At 42.3% G+C, this 14,495-nt stretch overlaps 1 protein-coding gene across 1 annotated transcript in view; it reads right to left on the reverse strand.

Moving 5' to 3' along the window:
• LOC121581139 (calsequestrin-1) overlaps nt 1-13,904 on the reverse strand; it is a 17,523-nt gene extending 3,619 nt beyond the window's left edge. The window contains exons 1-6 of the mRNA XM_041896537.2: nt 13,518-13,904; nt 1,921-2,014; nt 1,366-1,466; nt 1,109-1,220; nt 849-922; nt 611-741 (exon numbers count right to left, since the gene is read on the reverse strand). Of these exons, the coding sequence (XP_041752471.2) occupies nt 611-741; nt 849-922; nt 1,109-1,220; nt 1,366-1,466; nt 1,921-2,014; nt 13,518-13,754 (749 nt within the window). The 5' untranslated portion in view covers nt 13,755-13,904. The remainder of the gene's footprint in view (nt 1-610; nt 742-848; nt 923-1,108; nt 1,221-1,365; nt 1,467-1,920; nt 2,015-13,517) is intronic.
• Nucleotides 13,905-14,495: the final 591 nt, after the last annotated feature.

A 14,495-nucleotide genomic window follows, 5' to 3' on the forward strand; every position in this document is an offset into this window, starting at 1 on the left:
TGCCAGGAGAACACTACCTGCCCCAATGCATAGTTCCAACTGTAAAGTTTGGTGGAGGAGGAATAATGGTCTGGGGCAGTTTTTTATTGTTCGGGCTAGGCCCCTTAGTTCCAGTGAAGGGAAATCTTAACACTACAGCATACAATGACATTCTAGACGATTCTGTGCTTCCAACTTTGTGGCAACAGTTTGGGGGAAGGCCCTTTCCTGTTTCAGCATGACAATGCCCCCATGCACAAAGCGAGGTCCATACAGAAATGGTTTGTCGAGATCGGTGTGGAAGAACTTGACTGGCCTGCACAGAGCCCTGACCTCAACCCCATCAAACACCTTTGGGATGAATTGGAATGCCGACTGCGAGCCAGGCCTAATCGACCAACATCAGTGCCCGACCTCACTAATTCTCTTGTGGCTGAATGGAAGCAAATCCTCGCAGTAATGTTCCAACATCTAGTGGAAAGCCTTCCCAGAAGAGTGGAGGCTGCTATAGCAGCAAAGGGGGGACCAACTCCATATGAATGCCCATGATTTTGGAATTAGATGTTCGACGATACTTTTGGTCATGTAGTGTATATTGTGCCATTCTGGCCACTGTGTTCATGAATCTCACCTGTCGTGATCCTCAATGTACGCGACAAGCTCCTCCTCTGTGTATGGTTTTCCAGGGATAACTATGGGTTCATCTATGAAGGGCTCATAGAAGTCCACTTCATTCACCTTCAGGTCCAGATCTTTGGCAACCTGGAACACAGAGGACTGGTCAGAAAGAGCAATGGGCTACAGTTTGAGGAGAGTAGAGCTCCGGTGTACTTTTTAGGATGTAGTTGTTAGTGGGTAAGGTTGTTCACCTTGGGAGTGAATGTAGCGAAGAACTTGATGTGTGGATGGAACTCCTCAGCCGCGTCCACATAGGCCAAATAATCTGAAATGTTACAGGCATCCGTTAAGACCTTATTAAATATCTAAATAATTCCGATTTTTTGTTGACAAATACACTGTAAATACATTGTTTTATCCATAAAATAGTATACACATGAGCAGACTTATACCATACAGTAAAAACATATGCGAAATTACAATGTTAAAGGAATACATTATAGATTCTTACGTTCAGACTTTTCACTCTTAAAGTAGCCCACCAGTTTGATGTCCTCCTCAATGTTGTGGAAACCTTTAACTTCCCCGTCTTTCTCAATGATCTCAACTGGGTCTTCAAGAACCTAGAACAGAGTAAAAGAGAGATGCATGGGGATGGGAAAGAGAAAGAAACAGTACAGGATATATCAGTAGTGGACAAATAGTCTGTTTCTACAAATTGAAGCCAGGTAAAAGAGGACATAACTGGGTGACATTATTCTCACGTACATCAAAGATGAACTCCACAATTGTGTCTGCAGCAAGCTCCCCATCATACTCAATGATCTCGTCCTCGGTGAAGATGTAGATGCTGTCGACCTCCTCCAGTCCTGAGGAGAAAACAGAAGTTCTACTCAGGGGTTCCATATACCCTTAAATCCACTAGAGGTCAGGCTTTCTTATGGACTGCCTTAGCACAGTGACACATTGGGTGCATCTCAATGTGGCTTAGGTTCCTTGTTTCCTTTCCTTCATCATCACTGAGATTAGATAATTAAAAAGGTGATGTCTCAGTGGGCGACAGGCGTCCGCCATGTCCACCTGATCGGTGCAAATGAAGGAGGCAAGACGAGGAGAGGAATCCACTTATGACTATTGAGATGCATCCAGTGAGACAGGTCAGGTAGTTTAGTTTATTAGGTAGTTTAGTCCACCTGGTCAGTGGTGATGCTTAGATGGATCATGTGAAAGATGGAAACATTTCGCCATAACTGACCTCAGAACTTTAAATAATCATACCAATCTTGAATAAAGGTAATAGTGTCTATTTCAGTATGTATTTACCTAGTTTCTTAGCAACAATACTGCCCTTCTTTTCATCAACAAGGCCGAATCCAATCTCCTCATCATCAATGTCGTCAAGGACCTGAGCTGCAAGCTGTGAAATAAAAGAATCTGTCATATAAACTGAAGACATACAGTGGCACCCTTATGCCTGAGCAGGAATATCCTCTCTGTCATGTATGGACAACTTATAGGGACATACAGGGAGTTTGTTTTCAAGTTTATTTATCAGTGTTCTGTAAGGACATGTATATGCATTCACTTCCACACCCTCAGCTTTGTGGGTTTGCTGGAGGGATAGGTGTTATACTCAGTTTACTGTGTACACACTACAGCAAACAGAAATGTTGTTGTCTTCTCTTATTTCTTGTCTTATTTCACACACATTTCCTTCCAGTTCCACCACCATAAAAGCCTGGGACTCAGAGCGCTGTCCATGCACTTTCTAAATCTGTGTGAAACTTGACCCTTATGTCTGACAACCAGTTCAACCAATGATGTTGCCACATCTGTGGCATGCATTCAGACGGGGCTGGATAACAGTTCTGCACACTGTGTTGGGGTAACTGGGTGTTTGGATAGCAACAGGTGCAACCCTGCTTTCACAGATCTCCTCACACTTCATAAAAAGGAGGTGCAGGCACCCAAACATACACACACAGACACACAGACTGGCATAAAGGACCATTTATCAGTGCTTCTGTGCAGTTACTTTTATTGCATAGCAAGTTCCATAACCAGGCATGTTCCTGTCATGTTCCACATCACGGGCAATGATAATAGCTGGCCTGGCACTGATTGTAGGCCTATAGATCCTAGCCAGTAACCGCAGGATGCAAGCAATAGTGGCCCTTGCTTTATGTATTTTTGTGCAGTTATTATGTTCCTGTTTGGAGAATCTTTATTTGTGAATAAATATAAAACAGTGGCCCAAATATCAGAGGTGAATTATTATACAGTATAATAGCAGGATGTCCCAGGAAAGTTGACTTTCAGTGTCCACACTATTTACTTGTCAGATTAATAGGTTTTACCCTGTAGACACGTCCAACTGGGCACAAACTGATTGAATCAACGTTTTTACTATGTATGAAAATGTATGCACTCACTACTGTAAATCGCTCTGGATAAGAGTATAAATCAAAACTAGACATTGAACTGACATCTTTGCCCAGTGGGTTATCTGTCCATATTTGTCATGGGGAGGGGTATTCATATGAAGAGGTCCTAAGGGGGTTAGGGCCTAGATATGCCTGTTAAACAGATTGAGGGCTAAACTCAGCTAAAGGCTTTTAGCCAAACAGACTACTACAGCTATATAAGGTTGCTGTGTGGGCCCATGAGTTGACAAGAGGGCAGATTTCTTGTCTGCCTGCAAGGGGAGAGTTCGCTTTATGACAAATCAGGGACGGGATCTAAAAGAGCTGACTTGCTCTCCTCTTCTATTCCCATTGACTGACCTAGAGTACACTCTCTCTCTCAGCAATAGACCAAAACAGAATGCACAGCAAATTAGCTTCACATAATGTCATGACACTACTACCTTTCTAATAGCCTACAACACTATTCCCCATAAAGTGGAATCAGGGCCAAGATCCCAGGCCCAGTTAACAATGTTCTATCTACCCTATACATATAGAGATACACAGCATACTAGTGATCAAATCAACAGCAATCAGAGTTGAATCTAGATGCTCCAGATTGAGTATGCACTATGTAAGAAGCAACACAGCACTATACAGTGCATTAGGAAAGTATTCAGACCCGTTGACTTTTTCCACATTTTGTTACGGTACAGCCTTATTCCCCCCTCAAATCTACACACAATACCCCATAATGACAAAGTAAAAACAAGTTTAGAAATGTTTGCAAATGTATAAAAAAAAAAAATGGAAATATCACATTTACATAGGTATTCAGACCCTTTACTCCGTACCTTGTTGAGGCACCTTTGGCAGCCTCGAGTCTTCTTGGGTATGATGCTATAAGCTTGGCACACCTGTATTTAGGGAGTTTCTCCCATTTTTCTCTGCAGATCCTCTCAAGCTCTGTCAGGTTGGATGGGGAGCGTCGCTGCGCAGCTATTTTCAGGTCTCTCCAGAGATGTTAGATCAGGTTCAAGTCCGGGCTCTGGCTGGGCCACTGAAGGACATTCAGAGACTTGTCCTGAAGCCACTCCTGCGTTGTCTTGGCTGTGTGCTTAGTGTCGTTGTCCTGTTGGAAGGTGAACCTTCACCCCAGTCTGAGGTCCTGAGCACTCTGGAGCAGATGTTCATCAAGGATCTCTCTGTACTTTGCTCCGTTCATCTTTCCCTCGATCCTGACTAGTCTCCCAGTCCCTGCTGCTGAAAAACATCTCCACAGCATGATGCTGCCACCACCACGCTTCACCGTAGGGATGGTGCCAGGTTTCCTCCAGACGTGACACTTGGCATTCAGGCCAAAGAGTTCAATCTTGGTTACATCAGACAAGAGAATCTTGTTTCTCATGATCTGGGAGTCCTTTAGGTGCCTTTTGGCAAACTCTAAGCGGGCTGTCATGTGCCTTTTACTGAGGAACTCTGGAGCTCTGTCAGAGTGACCATCGGGTTCTTGGTCACCTCCCTGACCAAGGCCCTTCTCCCCCGAATGCTCCGTTTGGCCGGGTGGCCAGCTCTAGAAAGAGTCTTGGTGGCTCCAAACTTCTTCCATTTAAGAATAATGGAGGCCACTGTGTTCTTGGGGACCTTCAATGCTGCAGACATGTTTTGGTACACTTCCCCAGATCTGTGCCTCGACACAATCCTGTTTCGAAGCGCTACGGACAATTCCTTCGACCGCATGGCTTGGTTTTTGCTCTGACATGCACTGTCAGCTCTGGGACCTTATATAGACAGGTGTGTGCCTTTCCAAATCATGTCCAATCAATTGAATTTTCCACAGGTGGACTCCATTCGAGTTGTTGAAACATATCAAGGATGATCAATGAAAACAGGATGCACCTGAGCTCAATTTCAAGTCTCATAGCAAAGGGTCTGGTTTTTATAAATTTGACATTATTGGATATTGTGTGTAGATTGATGAGGAAAAACAATGATTTACTCCATTTTAGAATAAGGCTGTAACGTAAGAAAATGTGGAAAAAGGGAAGGGGTCTGAATACTTTCCGAATGCACTGTAGGACGCACAAACAGCCACAACAGCAGCACTGGATAAATATAGACCCAAAGCCACAACGACCCAGGACTATTTTGGCAAGGTGCTGGTGACACTCAAGTCTCTAGGATCTGCTGACAGTTACAGTACTGCAGCCGTCAGTCAGCCAGCCCAGTGAGCCCAGTCAGCCGACACCGCAGTACTGGGGCCAAAACCTGCTGTACTGCCCCCACCCCTGGGCTAGGCCTCAATGTCTATAACATAAAGAGGAAAGGGAGGGGAACAAGCATTCTCAGATGATGATTAATATATCATTAATCAAAACACCCTGATGAGTAGACATATGTCTCACACACACATTGCACCTACGTACATGCAAACACGCACGCAAACACACACATACACACACACGCATGCACTCACACATGCACGTGGATGTGTTCGTTTCCTAAAATGTTTGTTTCCAACTGTGGCACCATGTCATGGCACCATTTCCAAAATGTGTTTTTATCTCCATCAGACTTTGTTCATTATTCAACCTCCAGTTGATTAAATTAGTCCAAGGAAAACAAAACCATACAACTCCTTAATAGGCAACAGTCCCAAAATAGCTTCTCCACCATCAGAGCTGTGTTATATTTCTCTTCAGGGAATGATGGGAGTTGTAGTCCAAAGTAGTCACGTTGTAGTCCTAGGAAGTTGGTCCAGTCCTGGCAGAGCTGGATTTGAGAGGATTAGCTCATTGGCCATCTGAAGAGCATGACAAAAGAAACCGGCAGCCTCTATGGTGGGCCCTGTATGTCAGAAGTCCTTGTCAGCCCTGAGAGATCCACTTCTTTAAAAAAAATGTACTGATTGCTTTATAATCCACCAGTCAATCACAGCCTTTCCTTCTCAGTTTCACACCATCCAGGGGGCCTATGGGTCTCACTATTGAATGAGGTAACCTTTCATGCCTCCTGGAGATGAAGGACTGGTATCCCCGCTCAAAAGGTGAGAGAGTGCAGTGAGGGTTTAAGATTGACCATTGTAGTCCATTGGAAATGAAGGTTGACATTTGCTGTGGTGCCAAAAATAATCAAAAAGCATCACACAATGCACACATTCTTGACATCCATATTGCTCAGATTAAGATTAAGATCACTTTATTTGTCAATTGCACACAAGGTCCAACCGAAATTTGACTTCCGCTTTTAACCCACCCCTCTGAAAGTGGACAAACCATTAGGAACACCTTCCTAATTTTGAGTTCCACCCCCTTTTGCCCTCAGAACAGCCTCAATTCATCATGGCATGAAACTGTTGAGTGTGAAAAACCCAGCAGCGTTGCAGTTCTTGACACACTCAAACCGGTGCACCTGGCACCTACTACCATACCCTGTTCAAAGGCACTTAAATATTTTGTCTTGCCCATTCACCCTCTGAATGGCACACATACAGTCCATGTCTCAATTGTCTCATGGCTTAAAAATCATTCTTTTACCGGTCTCTTCCCCTTCAACTACACTTGATTGCTTTCACCTGGATTCACCTGGTCAGTCTATGTCATGGAAAGAGCCGGTGTTCCTAATGTTTTGTACACACAGTGTACATACATATATACATACATACATACTGTACATATACAGGTTTTGGAGAGGTGTGGGGGGGTGCCACAGGGATTCCGGGGAGCTGTTGTTGTGAGCGGTTAAGTGCCTTGCTCAAGGGCACAACAGCAGGCAATGGCATCAAGGTTTTGATACCAGCAACCCTCTGGTTGCCAGCTCACTTCGTGCGATCCCATGTGGTTTGCGCTTAGTGGGACCATCATTTGTTTTTCAACAGGACAATGACCCAACACACCTCCAGGCTGTGTAAGGGCTATTTGGCCAAGAAGGAGAGTGATGGAGTGCTGCATCAGATGATCTGGCCTCCACAATCCCCCGACCTCAACCCAATTGAGATGGTTTGGGATGAGTTGGACCGCAGAGTGAAGGAAAAGCAGCCAACAAGTGCTCAGCATGTGGGAACTCCTTCAAGATTGTTGTTAAAGCATTCCAGGTGAAGCTGGTTGAGAGAATGCCAAGAGTGTGCAAAGCTGTCATCAAGGCAAAGGGTGGCTACTTTGAAGAATCTAAAATATAAAATATATTTTGATTTGTTTAACACTTTTTTGGTTACTACATGAATCCATATGTGTTATTTCATAGTTTGGTGTCTTCACTATTATTGTACAATGTAGAAAATAGTAAAAATAAAGAAAAACCCTTGAATGAGTAGGTGTGTCCAAACTTTTGACTGGTACTGAATGTAGTGAGGGGCGTACTTCAAAGAACAGGGTCACATAAAGACACACACACACACAGCAACATCAACATAGAAATATGCCCATGTACACACATCTGGATCAACTCAACATATCAATATGTACAGAATATTCAGAAATGTACATTTCTGATAGATATTAGGAAGAGGGAGGAGATTATTTTTGAAGGATTGTAAATCAGATCAGCTGATGACTTGAGGTCCTGCTACTTCTGTCCATGTCATGTTTGAGACATAAACAGTTTGACCTGTAGAGATAGGCTATCTGTACTGTTGACTGTTTTCCAGGACGGGTGATGGGATCTCGTGTCCTCGCGACTCAGCACTTTGCCTCTGAAGGTTGTTGTTTTTGCATGCCATAGGCACGTGACACATTTTTGTTTTCTCAATGTCGCTGCACTAATTCCTGCCCCTCACCATTCCTCAAAGACATGCCCATCCCTGCCATCTCCCATTTCATCTAAGACCACACAACCATGAGTCAGTCTTAAAACAATACATCCCAGGGATATTTCCAGCAACCAATAGATTCCTGGATCAGCAGGTGGGTCAATATACTACCCCCTACAGTCCCCTTCAGGCAGTGGTGCTCAATTGGCAATTCATAGTATCAGCTGATTATTAATTCCTATTGCTATTAGTCCATGGGCCAGAGGGCCACATTACACACATTTGTCCACTTTGGGGTGGCAAAGTCTAATGATGATTTTCATTAAGGTCCATGTCTGTGGGTTATATTTTGGTATGACAGCCAAGAGCTGTCATACATACAGTGGGGGAAAAAAGTATTTAGTCAGCCACCAATTGTGCAAGTTCTCCCACTTAAAAAGATGAGAGAGGCCTGTAATTTTCATCATAGGTACACGTCAACTATGACAGACAAATTGAGGAAAAAAAATCCAGAAAATCACATTGTAGGATTTTTTATGAATTTATTTGCAAATTATGGTGGAAAATAAGTATTTGGTCACCTACAAACAAGCAAGATTTCTGGCTCTCACAGACCTGTAACTTCTTCTTTAAGAGGCTCCTCTGTCCTCCACTCGTTACCTGTATAAATGGCACCTGTTTGAACTTGTTATCAGTATAAAAGACACCTGTCCACAACCTCAAACAGTCATACTCCAAACTCCACTATGGCCAAGACCAAAGAGCTGTCAAAGGACACCAGAAACAAAATTGTAGACCTGCACCAGGCTGGGAAGACTGAATCTGCAATAGGTAAGCAGCTTGGTTTGAAGAAATCAACTGTGGGAGCAATTATTAGGAAATGGAAGACATACAAGACCACTGATAATCTCCCTCGATCTGGGGCTCCACGCAAGATCTCACCCCGTGGGGTCAAAATGATCACAAGAACGGTGAGCAAAAATCCCAGAACCACACTGGGGACCTAGTGAATGACCTGCAGAGAGCTGGGACCAAAGTAACAAAGCCTACCATCAGTAACACACTACGCCGCCAGGGACTCAAATCCTGCAGTGGAAGACGTGTCCCCCTGCTTAAGCCAGTACATGTCCAGGCCCGTCTGAAGTTTGCTAGAGTGCATTTGGATGATCCAGAAGAGGATTGGGAGAATGTCATATGGTCAGATGAAACCAAAATATAACTTTTTGGTAAAAACTCAACTCGTCGTGTTTGGAGGACAAATAATGCTGAGTTGCATCCAAAGAACACCATACCTACTGTGAAGCATGGGGGTGGAAACATCATGCTTTGGGGCTGTTTTTTCTGCAAAGGACCAGGACGACTGATCCGTGTAAAGGAAAGAATGAATGGGGCCATGTATCGTGAGATTCTGAGTGAAAACCTCCTTCCATCAGCAAGGGCATTGAAGATCAAACGTGGCTGGGTCTTTCAGCATGACAATGATCCCAAACACACCGCCCGGGCAACGAAGGAGTGGCTTCGTAAGAAGCATTTCAAGGTCCTGGAGTGGCCTAGCCAGTCTCCAGATCTCAACCCCATAGAACATCTTTGGAGGGAGTTGAAAGTCTGTGTTGCCCAGCGACAGCCCCAAAAATCACTGCTCTAGAGGAGATCTACATGGAGGAATGGGCCAAAATACCAGCAACAGTGTGTGAAAACCTTGTGAAGACTTACAGAAAACGTTTGACCTGTGTCATTGCCAACAAAGAGTATATAACAAAGTATTGAGAAACTTTTGTTATTGACCAAATACTTATTTTCCACCATAATTTGCAAATAAATTCATTAAAAATCCTACAATGTGATTTTCTGGATTTTTTTTTCTCAATTTGTCTGTCATAGTTGACGTGTACCTATGATGTACCTATGATGAAAATTACAGGCCTCTCATCTTTTTAAGCGGGAGAACTTGCACAATTGGTGGCTGACTAAATACTTTTTTCCCCACTGTATATATGCATTTTGGGGTCTATCGAGCCAGAATGGACAGTATTGGGATGTGCTCTATTATCTTTTTATTTTATTTTTACATTTTAGTCATTTATCAGATGCTCTTATCCAGAGCAACTTACAGTAGTGAGTGTATACATTTTCATACTTTTTCTTTCGTACCCTAGATGATAACTACACCAAATTTCACACAGAACAAGGTGAGCCATTGGGGACGTTTTTGTTTTAGCTATATAGAGCCATCATAGATTTAGTCAATAATCAGTCCCAGGAGCCTATTTTCAAGATGGCCGCCATTCATTTCAATGGGAAGGAACTGCATTGATTTTGCATGGCCATAACTGAATAAATAATTGATGTAATAAGACCAATAATGGCTTAAAAAGTGTGTTACAATGAGGACAACCCAAAATGATGCCCCAAGTATGTCAGTTATATGTGTTTAGCAAAGTATTACCATAATAGTGGTTTTGTAGCCATTTCAAATACATTAGATTAATTGGATTGGTCTGTCATTGCCACAACTCTTTCAATAATAGGTGGAATATGCCTAATGATAATTTAAAAAAATATTATAGTTATATGCAGATAACACAACCAATTTATCCAGGTTTGCAAAACATATCATCTTTGTAAAATATTAGCAAAGGTTTTCTCAAAATTTGTCATAAACACTATTCATAAAAACGTTTTTGGTCAGTATTTGGTTCCCAAATGTTTATAGATTTTATAAAAAAAATAAAAAAAAAGGTCTATAATATTTATAACAGAATCGTTCACTGGTTTGTAATAATTATAATGATATAATAATGATGATATATATATATATATATATATATATATATATATATATATATATATATATATATATATTATTAGTTAATTATAAAACTGGGTGGTTCGAGCCCTGAATGCTGATTGGCTGACAGCCGTGGTATATCAGACCGTCTACCACGGGTATGACAAAACATTTATTTTTACTGCTCTAATTACGTTGGTAACCAGTTTATAATAGCAATAAGGCACCTCGGGGGTTTGTGGTATATGGCCAATATACCACGGCTAAGGGCTGTATCCAGGGACTCCACGTTGCGTCGTGCATAAGAACAGCACTTAGCCGTGTTATATTGGCCATATTTATTTATTTTATTTTATTTAACTAGGCAAGTCATATACCACACCCCCTCATGCATTATTGCTTAAATATAAAATCTGTCTTGAATACTGTCATATACAGTGCATTCCAACATAACATTATAATGAACTGCCTGATGAGCGCATCAATTTACATAGCTGGTGAATTATTAAAGCCTTAGGTTTACAGCCTTTATAGATGGTGTCTAGTTACACTATTTATGAAAAAATATATATTGTAGTATAGGGCCTACTGAAATATGCATTGTTGGTGGCTGCTGAGGGTTCTCGAGGGTATCAGCAATGGTCCAATTGCTAAAAGGCTGGATTTTTTCTAATAACCAATTACATGATTTCTATTAAATTTGTCAACCAGCCACTGAACTAATGGCTACAAACTGATTAGGGAACATACAGTGAGCTCCAAAGATATTGGGACAGTGACACACGTTGTTTTGTCTCTGTACTCCAGCATTTTGGATTTGAAATGATACAATGACTATGGAGGTTCAAGTGAGGACTGTCAGCTTTAATTTGAGGGTATCTTCATCCATATCGGGTGAACCGTTTAGAAATTTCACCACTTTTTGTACATAGTCCTCCCATTTTAGGGGACCAAAAGTATTAGGACAAATTCACTTATATGTGTATTAAAGTAGTAAAAAGTTCAATATTTGGTCCCATATTCATAGCACACAATCACTACATCAAGCGTATGACTCTACACATTTGTTGGGTGCATTTTCTGTTTGTTTTGGTTGTGTTTCAGATTATTTTGTGCCCAAGAAAAATGAATGGTAAATAATGTATTGTGTCATTTTGGAGTCATTTTTATTGTAAATAAGAATAGAATGTGTTTCTAAACACTTCTACATTAATGTGGATGCTAACCCGGTTACGGATCATCCTAAATGAATAATGATGAGTGATAAAGTTACAGGCGCACAAATATCATACATTATTTACCATTAATTTCTATTGGGCACAAAATTATCTGAAACACAACCAAAGCAAACAGCAATTGCATCCAACAAAGTTGTAGAGTCACAAGCTTGATGTAGTGATTGTGTGCTATGAATATGGGACCAAATACATAACTTTTTACTACTTTATTACACATAAGTGAATTTGTCCCAATACTTTTGGTTCCTAAAATGGAGTGACTATGTACAGAAAGTTCAGTAATTTCTAAACGATTCACCCGATATGGATGAAAATACCCTCAAATTCAAAATGCTGGAGTACAGAGCCAAAAAAAGAAACAAAGCTGTCCCAATACTTTTGGAGTTCACTGTATTTCATGAAATAACTTGTAAGGTTAGAGAGCATCATTTTAAAATCATGATAGTCAGGGACAGAAGAGATTATAATCACCAATGCTCCTTTTTAGAGATAATTGTGATTACCTACATCTTTGTGTTAACTTGCTGGGACTACTCAACAAATGACAGAGCACACCTTTTATCTTAGCTGAGTACTGCTGAGTACTATTGCAGGTGGCAACTATAAAACCAATACGCTACCAGATTTTGATATCTCGGACTTGTATTATTTCCCAGTATGACCAATTTCCGTTTAAAAAAAAGTAGCTCTGCTATTTGTAACATTGTTTCAATGATGAGCCAGTCTAGGTAAATCATTCGATCTGATAGCAATTTCTTTTCTCCAAATTTTTAAGATGAGATCCACCCAATAGAATGTTCTATTGTTGTTTGATACAGTCATTTTCAATAAGCATGTGAACATCCCTACTTGGCTCAACATTCCTTTATCAGCCTGTGAACATTCATTCCATTGCATAGACTCCTATAAAACAAGATATATAAAAGTGTGAAAAACTAGAGTGGCTATCATATATCAATTTGATCAGGGTCTTGTGGGGAACAATTTAATACCATCAAACCTTTGCCACACCAAAGTGGACAAATGTTTCTGCAGGCCCATGGACTATATCTTGTCTGCCTCTACCCATCTACCTTGATGACTAATTAATTCTCTAAAAAGCCTTTCAAATGTAATGAACTGTCCAAATCAATTTAAATGTCTGACCCTTGTAACTGTTGCTTCTTATCTCTTGCCTTGAACATCTTAATTTCAATCATCCTCATCTTTGTTGTGAAAATTGTGGCAAAGGTCACATTTGAGTTGTCTTACCCTTAACAACAACACTTAGTTACCTGTCAATGCTGTCTGTATCCACATAGCCCTTATTACACACTCCATAATGTATCAATGCATTGATCAATTATAGCAGAGATGATGCATCCCTATCCAGGCACTGTGTCCCACTTCTACCTCCCAGTTACCCCTTCCTTCTCCTCACCATCCCCCACCCAGTTGCCCAAGTCCTCCCAAGCGCCTGACCCAGTCCTCCCAGCCCCCTGAACCAGTCCTCCCAGACCCCTGACCCAGTCCCCTGACCCATTTTTCCCAGTCCTCTAACCAAGTACTCTCAATCCCCTAACCAAGTCCTCCCAGCCCCCTCACCAAGTTCTTCCAGCCCACTGATCCAGTCCTCCCAGCCCCCTGACCCATTTTTCCCAGTCCCCTAACCAAGTCCTCCCACTCCCCTGACCAAGTCCGCCCAGCCCCCTGATCTGGTTCTCCCAGTACCCTGATCTGGTTCTCCCAGTCCCCTGACCCACCTCTAGGGCCAGTTCCTCGATCTCAAACTGTTTCTGGGAAACGGTGTCTGTTCCGGGATGCTCATGGTAGTACAGAACCATCACATCATACTTCTTCATCACAGACTTGTAGTTCTTGGTAGTTAGCTCGATGACCCGGTCCTTGCCATCGTACTCAGGGAAGTCCAAACCCTCCTCACCCCATGACGGTCCCCCGCAAGACAGAAGGACTGCCACAACCACCCAGCTCCAATTCATGTTTCCTTACTTATTTGGGAATTAATGTAGTTTCAATTAGTTTAAAAAATAATTACAAAATAATTTGATAAAAATGAGGAAGGACTTCCGATCCCCACCACCCAGAACAGAGCAAGACCTGCTCTTGAGCCCCCCTTATTAAAAACCCCTCACATTTAGGAGCTGGAAACAGGGTATAGAGAGCGAGAGGGGGTGGGCTCAATTCTGGATGTATGTGTGTGTGTGTGTGTGTGTGTGTGTGTGTGTGTGTGTGTGTGTGTGTGTGTGACTGAGTGTGGGAAAGAAGGTGGGAGGGGATTAGAGCGGCTGTTGCGGTGACAGGGCTGATGAGAGTAAGGGACCGATCCTGTGTGCGTGCCTGAGTGTGTGTGCGCGTGTATGTGTGTCTGCCTGCATCTGCGTGTTTGTGTCGCAGGTTAAAAGAGGAGGAACAGCCCCCCCCACCCACCCCATCCCATCCCACCCCCACCTCTTCTTCAGTAAAGAAGAGGATCGTGAAAGACAGAGACAGAGAGTTTGAAATAGAAAGAAGTGATTGAATGACAGTCCACTACCTAGAGGGAGACAAATGAAGAGAGACTAGGAATGATGGGCAGGGAGATCCTGGAGATCAGAGACACTTTTCCCATATTTAGTTTAGATGGGCTCCGATCCTGGCTAAAAATAATAGATGTAGAACATGTTGGTAGGGGTGCTGGTGTCCCGTTTGCTTCTCTTGTCACTGGCCCAGCGCTAGAATGT

The sequence above is a fragment of the Coregonus clupeaformis genome, chromosome 14 (assembly GCF_020615455.1).
Source record: "Coregonus clupeaformis isolate EN_2021a chromosome 14, ASM2061545v1, whole genome shotgun sequence".
NCBI lineage: Eukaryota > Metazoa > Chordata > Actinopteri > Salmoniformes > Salmonidae > Coregonus > Coregonus clupeaformis.